This window comes from Phlebotomus argentipes, unplaced genomic scaffold (genome assembly GCF_947086385.1).
Source record: "Phlebotomus argentipes unplaced genomic scaffold, Phlebotomus argentipes genome assembly scaffold_4, whole genome shotgun sequence".
In the NCBI taxonomy this organism is placed as follows: Eukaryota; Metazoa; Arthropoda; class Insecta; order Diptera; family Psychodidae; genus Phlebotomus; species Phlebotomus argentipes.
Genome location: NW_026776174.1, coordinates 10,044,948 through 10,065,446, shown reverse-complemented (window position 1 = coordinate 10,065,446; position 20,499 = coordinate 10,044,948). Strand labels below are relative to the sequence as shown.

General features: G+C 43.0%; 5 protein-coding genes across 5 annotated transcripts; all 5 read left to right on the top strand.

The window, feature by feature from the left end:
- The first annotated feature begins 2,241 nt into the window (after positions 1 to 2,241).
- On the top strand, positions 2,242 to 6,047 carry LOC132258468 (aminopeptidase N-like). The gene is made up of 5 exons (XM_059755796.1): positions 2,242 to 3,378; positions 3,566 to 3,617; positions 4,246 to 4,432; positions 4,503 to 5,160; positions 5,259 to 6,047. The coding sequence occupies exons 1-5, from the start codon at positions 2,242 to 2,244 to the stop codon at positions 6,045 to 6,047; spliced, it is 2,823 nt and encodes a 940-aa protein (XP_059611779.1).
- Positions 6,048 to 6,626: 579 nt separating this feature from the next.
- On the top strand, positions 6,627 to 10,003 carry LOC132257367 (aminopeptidase N-like). Its single transcript, XM_059754232.1, has 4 exons — positions 6,627 to 7,154; positions 7,341 to 7,493; positions 7,570 to 8,614; positions 8,686 to 10,003. The coding sequence occupies exons 1-4, from the start codon at positions 6,655 to 6,657 to the stop codon at positions 9,943 to 9,945; spliced, it is 2,958 nt and encodes a 985-aa protein (XP_059610215.1). The 5' UTR covers positions 6,627 to 6,654; the 3' UTR covers positions 9,946 to 10,003.
- Positions 10,004 to 10,333: 330 nt separating this feature from the next.
- Positions 10,334 to 13,647, top strand: LOC132258467 (aminopeptidase N-like). The gene is made up of 4 exons (XM_059755795.1): positions 10,334 to 10,791; positions 11,114 to 11,266; positions 11,343 to 12,387; positions 12,459 to 13,647. The coding sequence occupies exons 1-4, from the start codon at positions 10,334 to 10,336 to the stop codon at positions 13,626 to 13,628; spliced, it is 2,826 nt and encodes a 941-aa protein (XP_059611778.1). The 3' UTR covers positions 13,629 to 13,647.
- Positions 13,648 to 14,055: 408 nt separating this feature from the next.
- Positions 14,056 to 17,041, top strand: LOC132258466 (aminopeptidase N-like). Its single transcript, XM_059755793.1, has 3 exons — positions 14,056 to 14,684; positions 14,747 to 15,052; positions 15,121 to 17,041. Exons 1-3 carry the CDS (start codon positions 14,056 to 14,058, stop codon positions 17,039 to 17,041), a joined length of 2,856 nt encoding a protein of 951 aa, XP_059611776.1.
- Positions 17,042 to 17,483: 442 nt separating this feature from the next.
- On the top strand, positions 17,484 to 20,499 carry LOC132258465 (aminopeptidase N-like). Its single transcript, XM_059755792.1, has 4 exons — positions 17,484 to 18,085; positions 18,142 to 18,447; positions 18,508 to 18,857; positions 18,917 to 20,499. Exons 1-4 carry the CDS (start codon positions 17,484 to 17,486, stop codon positions 20,497 to 20,499), a joined length of 2,841 nt encoding a protein of 946 aa, XP_059611775.1.

The following is a 20,499-nucleotide window of genomic DNA, read 5'->3' as shown; positions in this document are numbered from 1 at the left end:
GACGAAAGCTCATTTAGTTTCAGTGAACATCAGAATTTTCAGTCTCACAAAATACCTATAAATTTCTCATAGGACTTCAGCGACTGTCGAATTACTACATACATATAATATTCAACTGTGTGGCGTAGATGATATACAAGACATATTGTGAAAATAGGCAGGCACGAGGATTGGGGGGAATATATAGAAAAGAGGAGAGAATTTATTTATTATGAATTATTCAGTAGATTTTGTCGGATGTTCATCTTTCTTTCGCATTTTCCACCTCATGACTGACGCACACCTCCTCGTCACCGCTCTTTTTCGCAACAATCGACTTATGGTGGTAAAATCGAGGTTTCACCCCAATAAAATTTCAAGTGGCTCTCTCATTCAAACACACATAGCAATATGTGAGGAACCTTTCCTGTTGAAAGTCGATCACGTGCACTGTTTGTATTTAATCGCGAAGCGCGTGCTATATAGACCAAAAGATGCTCTTGAGATTACCTGTAATACCGAAGAATATAACATCACTGCCATATTGCGAAATGTTGCCCAATTCATACCTGCTTTTGATAGAGTTAGATAACCTATCAATTCCTTTACCGAGTGATTAGCAAATCGTCTCTAATTTCTATATCTCGCCAACGTCATTTCGCATATTTGCTCTTGCAGAAATTCCATACAAATATACATTGAGAGCGCACACAGAATATTGCTGCGTGAATTCTCTGTTCAACTACCGAAATGCTTTCCCTATATAGTTTAATTTTGTGTCTGTTGACACGATAAAGGTGGATTTGGAGTCAGACCCATACTGTGCTTCCCATTTGCTGAGTGCAAAAACTCACCCACAATCCCTAAGCGGGTGGAAATGTGAAGCTGGAGGGGTTTGTAAAATTGTTGTTCCAAATGAGATGCGTTTAATTACAGGTTTACAGGATCAATGTGGTATTGACTGACATAATTACTTTGCATACATAATGTGTACATTAATAAAATGTGATATTAAAACTCACTCTCTCAGAGCTTTTGTCTTAATTACACCTAACACTATCTGCCGACTCAAAACACCACCCATAATCCTTCAATGGATCTCCCTCCCTTCCCAATATTGCCAACATCTCCAAATTAGCAACAATTTCCTCTCTAAAATTGATTGCGTAAGTCACTGGTATGATGGGTGAGTTATTGGCACACGACGAGGCAATTCGCTATAGTTCGAAGGGGAGGAAAATCTCTTTGGCATACTGGATTAAAACCAACAAGTGGTTATTTAGTGGAATTCATTTGAGAGGCCCCCATTGAAGTTTAACCTCATATGACAGACACTATGGGAAAATGGAAAGGAGGCACTCGAGGGAGAGACAATGCCTGGGGAATGTTGTACATAACTCAGTTTAAGCTGCAATAAAACACCATCCAAGCAACTCTAATGGTATTGAGGCAATATTTTCCGACTTTAACGATTGTACACGTTACCATATTATTCTTCCCTTGTCGTTAAACACGCGCAATTCGCTTCGGATTTATAAATACCTCAGAATCAAATAACATGCAAATGAGTGGCCAAAAACTAAAGCAACGTCAATTGAAATTTTAATACCAAGCGTCCAAATAACCCTTTCTCCCTCTCTCACATCCATACACAAACATTGAAGGGTAGCTTTGGCAGCAATAAATGAAAACTATGAGCGAATTGGAGTATAGTAAGAGTGTATCGAAACAAAGAGAATGCTGAAATACCTTCAATTTTTACTTTATATCATTCAAAAATGCTAATAAAATATTGCACATTAATTAAGTTTAATTATGCGAAGTTATTTCAGACACAATTCCATGAGCCATTAACTCTCTTATTCGGGCATTAAAATTCTTTTTAGTACAAAGTTGCTTAAAGATAAATTAATTAGGCTTCGCACTACGCCCCTGAACAAGTACAGATGATATGAGTCAATTATCGCAACTTTAAAAGAACAAATGATGTGCAAGTGATTGTGAGGGAATGTTTTGCAAAAACAATTGACATAAGTCGTTCTAAGAAAAGTCATAAAAAATCGAGTATTGAATTACACCAGTTGAGCATAAGATAATCATATCCGAGAGATAGTGGTGAGTTCAATAAGATTCCAGCAGATGGTTTCGCCCATGTACACTGATAAGGGAGAGGGTATAAAAGCACCGTCGAGGGGGCATGCGATCTCCAGTTGAGTACCAGAGTGTGCCTTAAAGTGGTGGAGTGAGGAGTGTATATGTAAAATGCTCAAGACCGGATTAATATGGTGCCTTTTGGTGGGTCTCTATTTTGGGCCCTCCAGCGCCCATCCAGTCAACGACGTCACCTCGAGTGTCATGATCCCTGAGGCCGATGATGTGTCTTACCGTTTGCCCAACGACACCAAGCCTATTCGGTATGATATCAGTTTCACAACCAACATTCATGCTGCCGACTTCATCTACACGGGATCCGAAACGATTCTCATCGACGTGCTCGAGTCAACCAGCGTTATTACCATGCATCATCGTGACATTACCATCAGGAGCGTTGTTGTACGCGCTCAAGGAAGCATCGTGGATCTGTTCCTGAGCCACAGCTACGACGCAGACACAGAATTTTTCCAAATTACAACGAGCTCTAGTCTCAATGTGGGAACTTACGAAGTTATTATTGACTTCGATGGTCTTCACTCACGCCAAGTGACATACGGATGGTATGCTGCTGCTTATACAAATGACCAGGGACAAACTATGTGGCTCGCAACTACGGACTTTGAGGCTCCAGACGCTCGTCAAGCTTTCCCATGCTACGATAGTCCCGAATTTAAGGCTGTCTTCAAGTTCACCATTACTTATCACCAATCTTATGAAGCCATCTCGAACATGCCTGAGACATCAACGACAATTACAAATCAAATGAAAACCACCACTTTCCCAGACACGCCAATTATGTCCACATATTTGTTGGCTTTCGTGGTGTCTGACTTCGGTAAGCAATGCGGACAGGATCGAGAATCTCGCAGCCACTGTGCCTACGCCCGGCCGAACGCCTTGCACCTCTTGCCGTGGTCCCTGCAGACAGCCATCAAGGGAGTGGAGGCTTTGGATGAGGTGTACGGAGTGAAATACCCTCTGCCCAAGCTCGACCAGATCGCCATTCCGGATGTCTACTTCGGATCAGGCGCCATGGAGAACTGGGGATTAGTGACATACCGCGAAAGTCGCCTCCTCATCGATGAATCTAACTACAACTATCGCGAGAAGGACTCCATCGGCACAGTGATTCTGCACGAATTCGCCCATCAGTGGTTCGGCGATCTCGTCAGTCCAATGTGGTGGACTTACTTGTGGCTCAATGAAGGTTTCGCCACACTCTACGAGTACTACGGCACGAACATGGTGAGTCATGCAGTTATCAGTCCCCACACGACAAATTAATTATTTGGTAATGGGATATCTCCAAGACCCACTGAAGCACCTACCGTAAATCAATTGACCAAATTCTATATCAAACGTCCAATTAAAGCGGGAATATGACCTCTTGAAGTTGTCATTGAAAAATTCTCTTATCATTTCCTCATCACAGGTTTATCCAGATATGAGACTAATGGACTTGATGGTGTATGAAACAGTTCAAGGTAGGTAGAGATGGTGAATGCCTTTGATCATGTGCACTTGATTTTGCTGAAAATTTACATAATCAATTTCCGCTATTGATATTTTATACACATGATTCACATGCACTCACACTAAAATAGCGCCCAAATTACGAGAACCCCACAAAAACCTCCGCTCTTTGGCGTATATTTAATGAAATTTCAGTAACAAAATTATTTATTAATTTTTATTCAATATCAATACTGTGCTTTGATATCAATCAACAAATACTGGGTGGGGAAATTCCCGTGATATAGAATGTTGAGAGATTATCGTGAAATAAACCATCAAGCCAGAAATCAAATTTGTTATCTTTTATATACATCTATTGCATACAACGCCAAAAACCGTGAAATTATTGAATATAGTGTGTCACACAGAGCTATATGTGAGATTCATTCGAATTTAAAGCCATTTGAAATAAAATAAGAGCAACCCATTGGGAAATGCTCCAATTTCCTACAATCCATAATCACAAATCACTTTTGCGACAGCACGGCTGATGATTTTGATGCAAAATATCAATCACTCACGCGGAATTATACAATTCAATGTGGCGTGTTTGACAGAAATGCTGACTAATTAATAATATATATTCGATCAATTCAGGAATTATGCTGAGGGATGGCGTTGTTGGAACTCGTCCCATGACGCACTATGTTGAAACACGCGCCAACATTCGCGGTCTTTTCGACTATGTGAGCTATCAGAAGGCAGGAACCGTGCTGAGGATGATGATGTACGCACTCACAGAGCCAACATGGCACAAGGGATTGAAATACTACCTAGAAAAGATGTAAGTGGAGTGTGCCTATCTGGGAACAAATCAAATGTTGAATTTCACACCCCTTTTTATCACTCCCCAGGCAATACAGCAATGCTGTTGCTGAGGATCTCTTTGAAGGCATTCAACGGTCTGTCTCTGAGGACAGTGCTCTTCCAACAGGACTCAATGTGCTCACAATCATGAACTCATGGACCCTCGTTGGAGGCTTCCCGGTTATCACTGTGACGACTCCTTCTGCAAATGGCTTCACCCTCACGCAAAAGGCCTGCATTAATAATAATTTTGATCAGCCACCATCCAACTGGTACATCCCCATCACATACAGCACTAGAAGTAACCCCAATTTCGAGCGCACAACGGCCCAGGAATGGTTCCGTGGTGACGCCAGCAGTCTCCAAGTTACTGTGAGCGGCTTTAACAGCGAGGAAGATTGGTTGATCCTCAATAACCAGCAAACGAGCTACTATCGCGTCAACTACCCCATGTCCAATTGGCTTAAGATCGCCGATGAGCTCAACAATGGCACGTACACAGACATTCATCTCCTCAATCGCGCCCAGTTGCTCGACGATTCTCTGGATTTGGCCTCATTTGGTGTGCTAGACCTCGATGTACCCCTCAGAATCAGCTACTACCTTCGCAACGAGACCGATTACATTCCCTTCGCCAGTTGGAGTGCCGGTTTCACCTCCTTCTACGACAAGCTCGTGCTCTCCGATCACTCCGATAGAATTACGGTGAGTTTATCAGATATTTTGTGGTAATAAACAGCACATGCCTCTCAAGATATGACGCCATAAATCACGAAGTAATCTTGATCATCTCAATCTTTCAGAACTACGTTCAGCAAATTGTGGAGCTTTTCTATGAGACTTACGGTGCGACGGCTGGTACAAATGATGTTTACTTCACGATCCTTGCCAGAACTCTCGCTATTCAGTGGGCCTGCCGCGTTAGCAATAGTGATTGCCTCGAGCACACAGCCAAGGAGATGAGCGAACACATCAATAATGGCAAAGTTCTGGCTCTTGACTACAGCACAGTGATGCCATGCGCTGGTTTGAGGAATGCCACGGACACTGACTTCCTGGCGTACTTCGATCGCCTGAAGACTACCTCATCCGGTCGCAGTACCATCATTAATAACCTCCTGTGCACTTTCAAGCATAGTCAAATTGAATTGCTTCTGCAAATGGCTCTCAGTTCGCCCGCTCTGACGCAAATCACCAACACTGAGGCATCAAATATCATCATTGGAGTCGCCACGAAGAATCTTCATTACTACGAAGTCGTGCTGGACTTCATTCGCGACAATGCGTTCTATTTGAGATATCGTTTCACTTACTTGCAACTGCAGAACATCTTCCGTGCGCTCAGCCAACAGACGTACAGTGAGAGCAATGCGGAGTCTCTGAAGGAGCTCTTCAAGAGCTTCGAGACGGAACTTGGCGAGTCGTTCGAGACAGAGTTCGGCAACCTCATAAACGCGAACATTCAGTGGATGAAGGATGTGGCCAATCCAGCGATCGACCAGATGCGCTACTACGTTGCCAGTGGATCGTACATCTTCATCTCCATGACTGCCATCTTCGTTTCCGTGATTTCCTTCGTACTTCTGCAGTAAAAATGTCTTGACAATTGTCTTATGTAAGAACAATATATCGATCACAGTTTATTAAATCATTGATAACATTGTTAGATTATTTTTTGGCATATTCCTTCATTGTTGTTACCGTTCGGATCTCACATTTTCGAGTGCATGACCACTTGATAAAAGGCAAACCTTCTCAAAAGCACTCGCCTGATCTTGAGTGTCTCTAATAGCTCAAAATGAGACATAACACAACAGTCTCAATTGCTACTTCAATAAAATATCGCATGCAATTCCCTAAGCAATATTGACCAATTTTAGCTAATCTATTGCAGACTATCAAACCGATTAGACTAACCAAGAGTAGATTAGAAAAATTAAAAATCATTGGAGTATACCCGCTTTACAATATAGATACAGAGATGATAACTCTTGAGATTCCTTGATAAGGAATGAAAAAAGGCCCCTCTTTCACAATAAGCCACTTGACTCGCAAAGAGATCACCCAACGACGTTGATAGTGGTCGCGGGTATAAATTCCACGAAAAAAATTGGCGATAAAAGTTGAATGCTACGGAAATATGAAAAGGGGCTCAGGTGAGAAAACAGTCAGTCGGTGTGTGAATTTGAGCCGGAGAAGATGCTCAAGTGGGTAGTTCTAGTCAGTGCTCTAGCTGTGGTGGCTTCAGCAAAGCCACTCTTTGAATCCAGGATAGCAAACATCACTGCGCACGATGAGGATGACACGTATCGTCTGCCGAATAACACAATCCCTCAGCATTACAGCGTGTGGCTGAGAACCTGGATTGACGAAGGAACACCTGATTTCGAAGGAAGAATCGCGATTACTTTAATCCCTGTCGAAACCAACACGAGATACATCACCATTCATCACAGGCAACTGACCATCGCCCCAAATGTCACCCTTCTTAGGGTCACAAATCTTCCGGCAGTGGAAATTCCTCTCGAACCCTTCACCTATGACAGCACCTATGAATTCCTCACGTTCACTCTCTCGGGCACTGAAGGATTAGCTCTGGGACAAACATATGAGCTCACGATTTACTTCACTGGAACCTTGAGAGACGATCAAGCAGGATTCTACAGAGCTTATTACGACGAGATATCGGCGGGTAGAACGTGAGTAGACTTATACATCTAAAACGGCATTGCTTCAATCAAACTACATCGTAAAGTACTTCACTAGTGCTACGCAATTTAAGAAAAAAGTATTATTCAATTACATATCTTATAACATTCAAGTACTATTTCAATTGCAAATTCATATTTCAACGGGATCTATATCATTTTTGGTCATTCTTTCAGATGGTATGCCACCACTCAGTTCGAATCAACCGATGCTCGTCACGCTTTTCCGTGCTATGATGAACCCGCTCTCAAAGCCACCTTCGACATTAGTATCACCCACAATCCCGTTTACAATGCGATCTCTAACATGCCAGTGAAGGAGATAATTCCGTAAGTATTGTCCAATTATGTGTAGCAGTGTTCGTTAGATAAGAGTCGCCAATTGATTGTGTATCTCTCCCTCAAGTCTCGCGAATTCCAATCACGTAACAACTGTATTCGATACTACCGTGAAGATGTCCACATACTTGTTGGCTTTCGTCGTGTCCGATTATGTTTACCGTGAGGATGCACGGCCAAAGGTCTCTCAGCGCATATACGCTCGCCAGAGTCTCATCGAAGACACTGCCTTTGGTCTGGAGGCTGGCGTGAAGATCCTCGATGGCCTGGAGCGATACATCGACGTTCCATATTCTCTCCCGAAAATTGACCAAATCGGCATCACACAATTCGCGGCTGGAGCCATGGAGAACTGGGGATTGGTCACCTATCGCGAGAATTTGCTTTATATGAACCCTGTGACATCACAGACACGACAGAAGGATGTCATATCGACGATTGTGGCTCACGAATATGGTCATCAGTGGTTCGGAAATCTCATCAGTCCTAAATGGTGGACTTACATTTGGCTCAATGAGGGTTTCGCTACTCTTTATGAATACGAAGCTGTTGATATGGCTTTTCCAGAACTCAGGGTCGGCGATCTTTTCACAGTTGAAGCCCTCCAGGGTGTCTTCAATACTGATGCAACAACAAGCACGAGGGCAATGTCCACGTATGGAGAGTCTCCAAGAGAGATCAGCTCTCTCTTTGACAATATCGCCTATCCGAAGTCCGGATCCGTACTTCGTATGACCAAACATTATCTCACGGAAACCATCTGGAAAGATGGTCTGAAGAGATATTTCGCAGCCCGTCAATATGATGCCGCCGATGCTGACGATCTCTCTGCTGCTCTGGACGCTGCCGCCACAGCCAGTGGACTTGCTCCTCTTCCCAGCGGAACCACAGTGAAGACCATCATGGACAGTTGGCATCTGCAGGCGGGATATCCGCTAGTCCAAGTCAACCGCGTCTATGGCGGAAACAATGTGATGACAATAAGCCAGCGACGATTCATCGCCACCAATGCTAATCATGACATTGACACCACTTGGTGGATTCCCATTAGTTTGTCCTCCAGCGACAGGCCCGACGTCTACAATACAGCTCCCAACTTCTGGCTCCCTCAGGTGAGAAACAACACAAAGGCTGTTTAATTATTCCTTTTTTAAATGTCTATTTCTCTAATATATCTTATCAGGGATCCGCCCAAGCAAACTTCAACCGGCCGACTGGATTCACTTACACTGATACAGACTGGATTCTCATCAACAAGCAGCAGACCGGCTACTACCGAGTGAACTATGACGACAGGAACTGGCAGATGTTGGCTGAGGAACTTGTCAATGGAACCATGTCACGGATTCACTTGGCCTCTCGCGCTCAACTGCTCGACGATGCGCTGGACTTGAGCCGATACGAGCGTCTTGGCCACGACATCACCCTCTCGATTGTCAAATACCTTCGGCGTGAGACTGACTATCTTCCCTGGGCAGCAGCAGACTCCGGCATCACGTGGCTCCGTCGTCTCGTGATCAATTCCGATTCCACTGGACGCTTCAAGAACTTCATGCGCGAGATTTCCGATGCTATTTACAACAAGTATCGCGCCACTAGTGTTCCTTGCGAGACATATTTCGACAAGCTGGCCAGGAATGTGGCTATCAAGTGGGCTTGTTTGTCTGGAAACACCGCCTGTTTGACCGACACTACGGCGGAACTCAGGAAGGCTTTGGCCACCGGACAAGACATCGAGCCTGATCTCAGAACCGTGATTTATTGCCATGGCATGAGAGGAGCGAATAAGGACGACTTCAGAACCGTTTGGACCAAATTCGAGGATACTTCAAATGGAATTGCGAACAGAAATTTCTACCTGGATTCTCTGGTGTGCAATGAGAACGCCGAGGTTTTGGGAGAATTCCTTACAGAACTTTTCTCCGCCAACACTCAATCATCTGCTTCCACATCTGAAAAACAGAGGGTTTTCAATGGCATTTATGGAGCTTCATCGACTGGTCTGGCGGTCGTTCTTGACTTTTTCCGCGCGAATACGGCCCGCGTGTCTGCTGTGTACGGTAGCGCGGTTGGATCTCGGCTCATCTCTTTGGCTGATTCTCTCACCACCGCTGCTGAGAGTCAGATTGCGGAACAGATTATCACGAATCTGGGAGCCAGTATCACAGCGCAACAAGCTACAAATGTGAGAAATGCCATAACGAGCAACATCAATTGGGTGTCTCAGAATGAAAATGAGGTCAACAAATTCTTAACGGACAACTATGGCAATGTGAATTTAAATCCTCCAGCTCCGATTCCCACTCCAGCTCCGCAAGAGCCGACCACCACTCAGCCTGGACAGCCCACAACTGTTCCTCCAGGTGGTGGTAAAGCTTCCTCAATCGCTGCCTCCATCATCCTTCTAGCAGTGTCTGGCTTGCTTAGTCGCTTGATGAACTAAGCCAAAAGTGCAAACTTCAGAGCATGTTTTCAATAAATTTACATATAAATCACTACAAGATGTGTTTCATTTCCACGAAAAAGAAAGATGTGGGTATATCGGAAGTAATTACGTTATCAAGAGAAGGAAAATATTGATTCGCGTTTCTCGTAATGTGAAAATAATTGAAATCTTGAATACTCAACGAATATTCATGTAACTTTTTCCTTCTCAACTAAACTCGCAAATCTTATTTTATTCCATGAAAAAAATTAAAAATAACTAGAATGCTTTGCAAAAATGAAAATAGGCCCAAGTGACAAAAACTTAGAGAGTGTGAAAATTTGAGCTCAGAAAGATGTTTCGAATTCAGTGGATATTTCTACTCAGCGTCATCATAGTGATGACCATGGCAAAGCCTCTCTTCGAGTCGAATATATCCGACAAAGATAGGGATAATATTATTCCTAAAACGTATCGTCTGCCGAACAACACATTCCCCCAGCATTACAGCGTGAGCCTGAGAACTTGGATTGACGAAAAGAAATTCGATTTTACAGGAACAGTCAAAATTAGATTGCTTGCCAGAGAACACGAAACCAAATACATCACATTGCACCACAGGCAACTAAATATAGCTCAAGATGCCATTCTTCAGAAGATTACGAAAAAAGAAAAAGTTAATGTTCCTCTTGATCCGTTCACCTACGACAGCACCTATGAATTCCTCACGTTCCCTCTCTCGGGCACCGAAGCATTATATGTAGAACAAATATATGAACTCACGGTTAACTTCAATGGAACCTTGAGAGGTGATGAAGCAGGATTCTACATAGCTTATTACGACGATCCATCGCCGAATAAAACGTGAGTACACTTATATCTAATTTCTTCTTACTTCAATGCTACACTCATTTTACGTCGTTTATTTTTAGCGTAAAGTACTTCAGCGATACTTTGGGGTTTAAGAAAAGTTATATGATTTCATTTCCTACGACACTTGTGTGTTACTTCAGTGAGAAATTCTTCATAATAAAGAAACAGAAATTTGATTCATTTTTTAAAATTCTTTCGTAAATGCAATCATTTTATTCCCACAGAAACATAAGCAGTAAAAAATATGAATATTTCAAATAATTGATGTTATAAATCTCAAATAAAACTTCTGTCATTTTAGGTTTCCTTACAGATATTATGCCACCACTCAGTTCGAACCAACCGATGCTCGTCACGCTTTTCCGTGCTACGATGAACCTGCTCTCAAAGCCACCTTCGACATTAGTATCACCCACAATCCCGTTTACAATGCGATCTCCAACATGCCAGTGAAGGAGATAATTCCGTAAGTATTGTCCAATTGTGTGTAGCAGTGTTCGTTAGATAAGAGTCGCCAATTGATTGTGTATCTCTCCCTCAAGTCTCGCGAATTCCAATCACGTAACAACTGTATTCGATACTACCGTGAAGATGTCCACATACTTGTTGGCTTTCGTCGTGTCCGATTATGTTTACCGTGAGGATGCACGGCCAAAGGTCTCTCAGCGCATTTACGCTCGCCAGAGTCTCATCGAAGACACTGCCTTTGGTCTGGAGGCTGGCGTGAAGATCCTCGATGGCCTGGAGCGATACATCGACGTTCCATATTCTCTCCCGAAAATGGATCAAATCGGCATCACACATTTCGCGGCTGGAGCCATGGAGAACTGGGGATTGGTCACCTATCGCGAGAAATTGCTTTATATGAATCCTGTGACATCACAGACACGACAGAAGGAAGTCATATCAAAGATTGTAGCTCACGAATATGGTCATCAGTGGTTCGGAAATCTCATCAGTCCCAAATGGTGGACTTACATTTGGCTCAATGAGGGTTTCGCTACTCTTTATGAATACGAAGCTGTCGATATGGCTTTTCCAGAACTCAGGGTCGGCGATCTTTTTACAATAAGTGCAATGCAGGTTGCTTTTGAATATGATGCAACAACAAGCACGAGGGCAATGTCCAAGTACGTAGAGGTTCCAGAAGAGATTAGATATCTCTTTGACAAAATCGCCTATCTGAAGTCCGGATCCGTACTTCGTATGACCAAACATTATCTCACGGAAACCATCTGGAAAGATGGTCTGAAGAGATATTTCGCAGCCCGTCAATATGATGCCGCCGATGCTGACGATCTCTCTGCCGCTCTGGACGCTGCCGCCACAGCCAGTGGACTTGCTCCTCTTCCCAGCGGAACCACAGTGAAGACCATCATGGACAGTTGGCATCTGCAGGCGGGATATCCGCTAGTCCAAGTCAACCGCGTCTATGGCGGAAACAATGTGATGACAATAAGCCAGCGACGATTCATCGCCACCAATGCTAATCATGACATTGACACCACTTGGTGGATTCCCATTAGTTTGTCCTCCAGCGACAGGCCCGACGTCTACAACACAGCTCCCAACTTCTGGCTCGCTCAGGTGAGAAACAACACAAAGGCTGTTTAATTATTCCTTTTTTAAATGTCTATTTCTCTAATATATCTTATCAGGGATCCGCCCAAGCAAACTTCAACCGCCCGACTGGATTCACTTACACTGATACAGACTGGATTCTCATCAACAAGCAGCAGACCGGCTACTACCGAGTGAACTATGACGACAGGAACTGGCAGATGTTGGCTGAGGAACTTGTCAATGGAACCATGTCACGGATTCACTTGGCCTCTCGCGCTCAACTGCTCGACGATGCGCTGGACTTGAGCCGATACGAGCGTCTTGGCCACGACATCACCCTCTCGATTGTCAAATACCTTCGGCGTGAGACTGACTATCTTCCCTGGGCAGCAGCAGACTCCGGCATCACGTGGCTCCGTCGTCTCGTGATCAATTCCGACTCCACTGGACGCTTCAAGAACTTCATGCGCGAGATTTCCGATGCTATTTACAACAAGTATCGTGCCACAAGTATTTCTAAGGAATCGTATTTTGACAAACTAGCCAGGAATTTGGCCATCAAGTGGGCTTGTTTGTCTGGAAACACCGCCTGTTTGACCGACACCACGGCGGAACTCAGGAAGGCTTTGGCCACCGGACAAGACATCGAGCCTGATCTCAGAACCGTGATTTATTGCCATGGCATGAGAGGAGCAAGTAAGGAAGATTTTACAGCCGTTTGGACCAAGTTCGAGGATACTCCAACTGAAGATGCGAACAGAAATTTCTACCTGGATTCTCTGGTGTGCAATGAAAACACAGAAATTCTGGAAGAGTTTCTCACAGAACTTTTCTCCGCCAACACTCAGTCTACTGCATCGAGACCTGATAGGAAGAGAGTTTTAAACGGAATTTACAGTTCGTCATCGGCTGGTCTGGCGGTCGTGCTTGACTTTTACCGCACGAATACGGCTCGCGTATATGATTCTTTTTTTGGAATGGTCGAAGAAGATTTGGGCAGTCTTGCTGAGTATATCACCACGCCTGCTGAGGGTCAGATTATGGAAGAGATTATCACGAATCTGGGAGATAGTATCAGTGTGCAAGATGCTACGAATATCAGAAATTCCATAATGAGCAACATCAAGTGGGTATCCGAGAACCAGGGCGAAATCAACGCATTCCTAGACAATTCAAAAGCCAGAGGAATGACACCTAATCTAACAGCTGTGTCTATCGGTATTTTAGTTATAATATGGGAAATGTTTAGTCATTTCTTGAACTAAATTGAGGAAAATCTCAGATGTACGGAGTCTACAAAATTAATAAATAAATGTATGTTTCTTGATTTGTCTTTTGCTTCATTTTTTAATGTTTTTGGATGACAGAGGGAAGAAAGTGTGTAAACATGCCATACACGTGCACAGTATATATATATACTGTCTGAGGATGACACTTTTCTGATAGCAAAGTGCGAAGCACGCATTTGGGGAAATCAACAAGCATTTTAGGCTCCCCCTTATCACATCTCGTAATCTCAGCTTTATTTTGCATCACTAATGATTGGCATTCGCCTCGCGCCCGATAAGATTTCGGCACTCTAGATTGGGCTATGAAAATCATTGATAAGGTGAGCTTATAAAAGATGTGAGATTTTCTGCGATAGCCATTAGTTGCCCATTGAGTACCAAATCATTTCACTGTGCGGAAAAGATGTGGAAAAGTGTGATTATCATCTTTCTGGCCTTTCTTTTCACCCTCGATGCAGCACCTGAAGCGGCTGTCGAGACAGAGACTGTCCAGGATGCGCCACCATATCGCCTGCCCAACACAACTGAGCCTGTGAAGTACGAATTGTGGATGACAACGAATATTCATACTGGCGAATTCGCATTCAATGGCCGAGTCAGCATTACCATTCGAGTCTTGACCACCACCCAAGCGATTCATCTCAACTCGGTGGGTCTTAACATCTACGGTGGAAACATCAGGGATGAATTTGGAGTTGAAAAGGCACTGACAGCAACTACACCATATGTAGAAAATCAAATTGTTGTAATTGATGTGACGGAAGTGCTGGTGGCTGGAAGAACCTACATCCTTACGCTCGAATTCGATGGACATTTGCAAAGTCAAGCCAGAGGATTCTACTATAATCGCTATACCGATGATTTCGGGCGGACCTTTTACATAGCCAGCACAGCTTTCCAGCACATTTTCGCCAGATGGGCTTTTCCCTGTTATGATGAACCGCGCTTCCGCACGCCCTTCACCATCCACGTCACCCATGGTAGTCTCTATCGTGCTGCTTCTAACGTGGCGGTACTTTCAGAAGAAAATCAGTAAGTAGTTAAGGAGATTTTGTGATGAGAATATTGTAAATTTCTGCCATTCGTCCTTGCAGTGAAGACGACATGATGACCACACACTTCCACGAGACTCATTTCACGATGTCTGTGAATTTAGTGGCCTTCTCAGTAACTAATTATGTTTCTGTAAGCGCAATGTCTTCTTCAAATAAGCCAATGGGTGTCCTCGCTCCTGTTCATCAAATCGAGCAGGTTGAATTTGGTCTCAACAGAACAATTGAGTTTTACGAGAAAATCGAGAGGTACACAGCTATGCCACTTTCCCTGTTGAAACTCGACAGCATCGTTATCAATGATTTCATGCACATTACGATGGAAAATTGGGGATTAATGACATATGAGTAAGTTGCGAATTAACTGATATTCGATGGGATTTGCTGATAAATGATTGATTGCTTTATGATTGCAGCTCCAAATATTTCCTGCACAAAGAGGGCGTCACGACCATTGGCCAAACAGTGGATATTGTGAAACTCATCACCCACACTCTCATGCACAACTACTTTGGCAATCTCGTGGGCATCCCTTGGTGGTCATACACGTGGATGACCGAAGGATTCGCCACATACTTTGAGTACTACATCACTGATGAATACTTTCCCGATCTCCACATGTCAGACGTGTTTGTGACCCTCTTCTTGCAGAGGAGTCTCTATGAAGACTCCTTGCTCAGCACTCGACCTATGAGCACTTACAGCTTCGACAACATCTTCGACATTGACTCCGTCTTTGATGGAATAACTCTTAGAAAGGGTCCAGCAATTATTAGAATGTTGGATAATGTTCTTGGCAAAGACACCTTCCAACTTGGTGTGAGAAATTTCTTATTTGAAATGGCCTACAGTATCGCGGAGCCAGCAGATCTGTACAGAAATCTACAGAGTGCTGTAAATTTAAATGGTGATCTTCCTTCTGACCTCACTGTGGCAGAAATGATGTATCCATGGGAACATCTTCCCGGCTATCCGCTCGTTACCATTATGAGGAATTATCAAAACAATGAAATCGTGGTCAACCAGAGAAGATTTCTCTACCAACGAGAAGATAACGATCCTGAATGCTCTTGCTGGCATATTCCACTTTCCTTTGCTACGACTTATAATCCTGACATGGAAAACACCAAACCATCAACTTGGCTCCGCCGAGGCACTAAAGAACTCGTTCTTAGAACCACAGAAAATCAAACATGGTCATCAGAAGACTGGGTTCTCTTCAATATCCAGCAAACTGGCTTCTATCGAGTGAACTATGACACACAAAACTGGAGACTTTTGGCCAATGAACTTCATCAGGGCCCACCTTTCAAGATTGGAACACTGAATAGAGCTCAATTGATTGACGATTCCTTCAGTCTGGCGTTCTCTGACATTATTGAATTTCCTCTGTTTCTAGACATCATCAAGTACATCCGCGAAGAAGAAGAGTTTCCCGTTTGGACCACTGCTGAACGGCATCTTATTGCTCTCAACCGTCGCCTAGAAGGACCAACATATGAATTACACTTTGGTAGATTCCTCAAGTATCTTACCAGCGATCTCTTCGACAAGTTAGACATCTTCGAGAATGTTGGAGGCACAGAGAGTGCCAGAATCACCTTCCTTCGCCCAATCATTGTGGACCTCGCTTGTCGTGCGGGATCTCCAAAATGCCTCACTGCAACTAGGATTCTCGTAATGGCCGAAGCCTTAACAGGACATCGCCTTGTGCCGCATGAGAAGAGCTCGGTATACTACTGCCATGGACTGAGAAATGCCAATTGGGAAACGTACTTCTACTTCTGGCGTCGCCTCCATTCCATCCCAGATACTCAAGAGCGACACCATCTGGTGAATTCGTTGAGTTGCTTCCAAAGCAGTTCATCAATTGCTGACCTTCTGCTTACTACGTCAATCATCGATTCTTCCGCTGAAATCGTGTACAGCGTTCTTGAACGCTTTATGGTCCTCGCAACAGCCTTCCGCAACGGACACGTGAAAGTCGTGATAAACTTCCTGAAGGAAAATCACGAGGATGTGGCGAAGACCTACACATTCAACTATCGCATGGAGGAGATTCTTCGTGAAATGACAGGATATCTTCACAGTGATGAGGAGGAGGCAGATTTCGAGGACATGCTGACTATCTTCTTCGAGGCAGGACATCTCAGTGCTCTCCAAATTGCTGGAATTAGACAGGAAATGGAGCACAACCAGAGATGGATAGATGAAAATAGGGAGTCAATCGAACAGTGGATTCACAACTTCTTCGACCCAACTGAGAGTTCATCGTCCAAGAATTACCTTTCGTTGGGATTACTTCTATTTGGTGTTCTCTTCAAATTCTCCTTCTAGATTTTATGAATGTATTCACACAAATACATCTGATCAATGTATAATGTTCAGTAATTTAATCACAATAAAAAAATGTGTCGCACTTCATTACTCTCCGATACTTGCATTTTGGGAAATTTAAATGAAAATGCTTTGGTTGCACTTCTATTTTGCTTGCCACACTACCAGTCATTGATTTATATATCAACTCTTTCACTGATTGAGATATACAAAGCATAAGTTTTTATATATGTACAAAAAGCATTCTCTCTTCGTTTACATATTTTGCGCTCATGCAGGAAAGTTCATAATAATGGAGAGTGATAGACAGTTGGATATTCGATAGTCAAATTAATGGTTTCATCATACAGTTTTATGAGCTGCCGGAGATAAGACGTTCAATAAAAGCTATTGCTTTCTGGGAATACAATAACAGTACTCCTAATCCTATTGCAGTGGAAAAATGGTGGTGAAAATCATTGTGGGTGCGGTTCTGTTTTTCGCTGTGGCATTGGCTCAGGATTCAATTGAAATTTCCAATCGACTCAGTAACACAACTGAGCCAGTTTCCTACGAATTATGGCTTGAGACTAAAATACATGAACGGATATTTGATTACACAGGCCGAGTGAAAATTGCCTTAAAAGCTCTAGAAGCGACAAATAGTATAATGTTGAGCTCCGAAGGACTCTTATTTTACAATCAAACTCTTCGCGATCTAATGGACAACAATATGAAGATTAATATTGCTGAAGTGAATGAAAATCTTGGATTTATCATCTTTTCTATGGAGGAAAATCTTCGAATTGACGAGATTTACATTTTGGACATACACTTTGCTGGATCTCTACATAGGATTCCCGATGGATTCTGCTACAGTAGCTATATGGATGAGCATGGGGAAACTCTCTATCTTGCTACATCCCATATGCATGTGACAAATGCCCGAAAAGTGTTTCCTTGCTACAACGAGCCACGCTACCGAACACCCTTCACCATTCACATCAGCCATCACCCAACTTTACACGCAGTTTCCAATATGCCTGTCGCTCAAGTGGTAAACAAGTGAGTTTCATTTGAGAGCTACCCTTAGAAGAACGTCTAAAATCCCTTTCTTACAGTTCTGAGGACTCTGCAACGACCACCTTTGAACGAACATTCCCAATGCCTGTGAACTTACTAGCTTTCACCATCTCAAAGCATGCAGTTCAGACACGATTCTTTGAGTCCATGAATCTCAGTGTAAACATTTTTGTTCCGAAACAGCATCTAGATGAAGTTAATTTTGCCCTGGACTATATGAAATTCTGCATGGAAAAATTAAGGGATTTCGTCAATATGGACATTCAACTCCCAAAACTGGATTCAATTACAATTAATGATCTATTATTGACTGGCTTAGAGAACTGGGGACTAATATTTTTCAAGTAACTCACTAAATATCTCGCATATACAGTAAATTATCACCAAAAAAACCTTTTTTTCAGTCCAAAGAACTTTCTCTACAAAGAAAATGTCACAAGTCCCGGCCAAAGGATGGACATTGTCAGGACCATTACCCATCAATTAGCTCACAACTATTTTGGCAGCATTGTAGGCATTACTTGGTGGAACTTTTTTTGGATGACCGAAGGATTTGCCACTTATTTTGAATACTACTTCGGCAATGAATATCTACCAGATTATCCTCTAAATGACATGTTCTGCGCAGACTTCACGCAAAGGAATCTTGCTGATCATTCTCTTCTTATGTCCCCTGCATTGAATAAGTATATCGACGATCCAAATGATGTTACTGTGGCTTATGGTGTTTTTGACTTTGCAATGGTCAGCAAAGGTACAAAATACAACTATAAACATTACAATATCAATTGAAATTATTCACAAATTTTTCAGCTGCTTCAATGATGAGGATGATTCATCATCTTCTGGGAACAGAAACTTTCAGAAAAGGCCTACGAAAATATGTTAAAGAAATGCAATATGAAGCAGCAGATGCGAAGGATCTCTGTCGGAGTTTACAAGAAGCAGCTGATGAGGATCATGCTTTACCCGAAGATATTTCAGTGGAAGATGTAATCAGTTCTTGGACAGACCAGCCAGGATATCCACTCTTGACAGTCATGAGAAATTACGAATCCAACGAGATTGTTGTGAATCAACAGAGATTCCTCTCAGCCCGGGATGAATTTGACTTGGATGGACTTTCCTGGTATATTCCACTCACAATGGCCACTGCTACCAATCCTGACATGGATAACACCAAGCCTTGGGCTTGGCTTAAAAAAGGCATTCGAGAGCTCGTACTCACAATGACGGATAATAAAACATGGGCTGCAGAAGATTGGATTATCTTCAATGTTCAGGAAACGGGTTACTATAGAGTCAACTATGACACTCAGAACTGGAGACTTCTGGCCAGTGAACTTCATCAAGGACCTCCTTTTTCAATTGGAACGTTAAATAGAGCGCAAATTATTGATGATTCTTGCAATTTGGCTTACTCTGATGTCATACCATTCACTTTGGCTCTGGACATCATCAAATACGTTCGATTTGAGCCAGATTATGCTGTTTGGTTAAGTGCAAGTCGTCATCTATTGAGTCTCAATAGTCGTCTTGAGGGACCATCGTATGCACTATTTTTCGGGCGGTTTCTACAGCACCTCACTGAAGATCATTTTGAAAAACTCGACGTATTCGAGAATGCCAATGGAAAGGATACAGTCAGGAATACTTTCCTTCGGCCAATTATTGTGGATCTGGCTTGTAGGTCTGGATCTGGCAAATGCTTGACGGCTACAAGGATTATGGTGACTGCTGAAGCACTCACAGGTCATATTCTTGCTCCGCACGAGAAGCCGTCAGTGTATTACTGTCACGGCCTCAAAAGTGCCGATGAGAAGACATTTCGATATTTCTGGAATAAATTGAAGACCATTACGAACGAACAGGAGAGATCGCATATCTCAAGTTCCATAGGATGCTATAAAGACTTCCAAGCACTTTACACTTTGTTTCTAGAATTGGTTTCACCCGAGTTCTATCACTTATACACAGCTCTCGAGAGATTTCAGATAATCATCAACGCCGCGCGCTACGGAAATGGACCGGTTGTTCTTGAGTTCTTAAAGTACAACCATGAAGACATCTCCAAAATATTCACATTCAACAACCGAATGGAGCAAACACTGAGAGAAATAGGAGATAATATCCTTGATGACGACATTCCCCTATTTCAGGAGGTCATTGATATCCTCTTCAACGCCAGCCACATCACATCCGACCAAGTCATACGGCTTAAAATTAATCTGGACTATCATCGGACGTGGATAAATGAAAATAAAAACACCATCGAGGAGTGGATAAGGGAATATTTTGAACCCATTTCGGGCACTGCAGTTGGAAAAATTGCCCCCATCGCAGCAATTATCATTGGTATCACACTTCACGTTATTGCAAATATTTTAGTAAGATAA

What these genes read in the sequence shown, in the direction of transcription:
- LOC132257367 (XM_059754232.1), top strand. Translation starts at nt 6,655, where the DNA reads ATGCTCAAGTGGGTAGTTCTAGTCAGTGCTCTAGCTGTGGTGGCTTCA. An exon ending in GAGATATCGGCGGGTAGAAC is followed by an intron (nt 7,155 to 7,340) that starts GTGAGTAGACTT and finishes TCATTCTTTCAG; the next exon opens with ATGGTATGCCACCACTCAGT. An exon ending in CCAACTTCTGGCTCCCTCAG is followed by an intron (nt 8,615 to 8,685) that starts GTGAGAAACAAC and finishes ATATCTTATCAG; the next exon opens with GGATCCGCCCAAGCAAACTT.
- LOC132258466 (XM_059755793.1), top strand. Translation starts at nt 14,056, where the DNA reads ATGTGGAAAAGTGTGATTATCATCTTTCTGGCCTTTCTTTTCACCCTC. An exon ending in GTACTTTCAGAAGAAAATCA is followed by an intron (nt 14,685 to 14,746) that starts GTAAGTAGTTAA and finishes TCGTCCTTGCAG; the next exon opens with TGAAGACGACATGATGACCA. An exon ending in TGGGGATTAATGACATATGA is followed by an intron (nt 15,053 to 15,120) that starts GTAAGTTGCGAA and finishes TTATGATTGCAG; the next exon opens with CTCCAAATATTTCCTGCACA.
- LOC132258465 (XM_059755792.1), top strand. Translation starts at nt 17,484, where the DNA reads ATGGTGGTGAAAATCATTGTGGGTGCGGTTCTGTTTTTCGCTGTGGCA. An exon ending in GTCGCTCAAGTGGTAAACAA is followed by an intron (nt 18,086 to 18,141) that starts GTGAGTTTCATT and finishes CCTTTCTTACAG; the next exon opens with TTCTGAGGACTCTGCAACGA. An exon ending in TGGGGACTAATATTTTTCAA is followed by an intron (nt 18,448 to 18,507) that starts GTAACTCACTAA and finishes CCTTTTTTTCAG; the next exon opens with TCCAAAGAACTTTCTCTACA.
- LOC132258467 (XM_059755795.1), top strand. Translation starts at nt 10,334, where the DNA reads ATGGCAAAGCCTCTCTTCGAGTCGAATATATCCGACAAAGATAGGGAT. An exon ending in GATCCATCGCCGAATAAAAC is followed by an intron (nt 10,792 to 11,113) that starts GTGAGTACACTT and finishes GTTTCCTTACAG; the next exon opens with ATATTATGCCACCACTCAGT. An exon ending in CCAGTGAAGGAGATAATTCC is followed by an intron (nt 11,267 to 11,342) that starts GTAAGTATTGTC and finishes CTCTCCCTCAAG; the next exon opens with TCTCGCGAATTCCAATCACG.
- LOC132258468 (XM_059755796.1), top strand. Translation starts at nt 2,242, where the DNA reads ATGCTCAAGACCGGATTAATATGGTGCCTTTTGGTGGGTCTCTATTTT. An exon ending in GGTGTATGAAACAGTTCAAG is followed by an intron (nt 3,618 to 4,245) that starts GTAGGTAGAGAT and finishes CGATCAATTCAG; the next exon opens with GAATTATGCTGAGGGATGGC. An exon ending in ATCACTCCGATAGAATTACG is followed by an intron (nt 5,161 to 5,258) that starts GTGAGTTTATCA and finishes TCAATCTTTCAG; the next exon opens with AACTACGTTCAGCAAATTGT.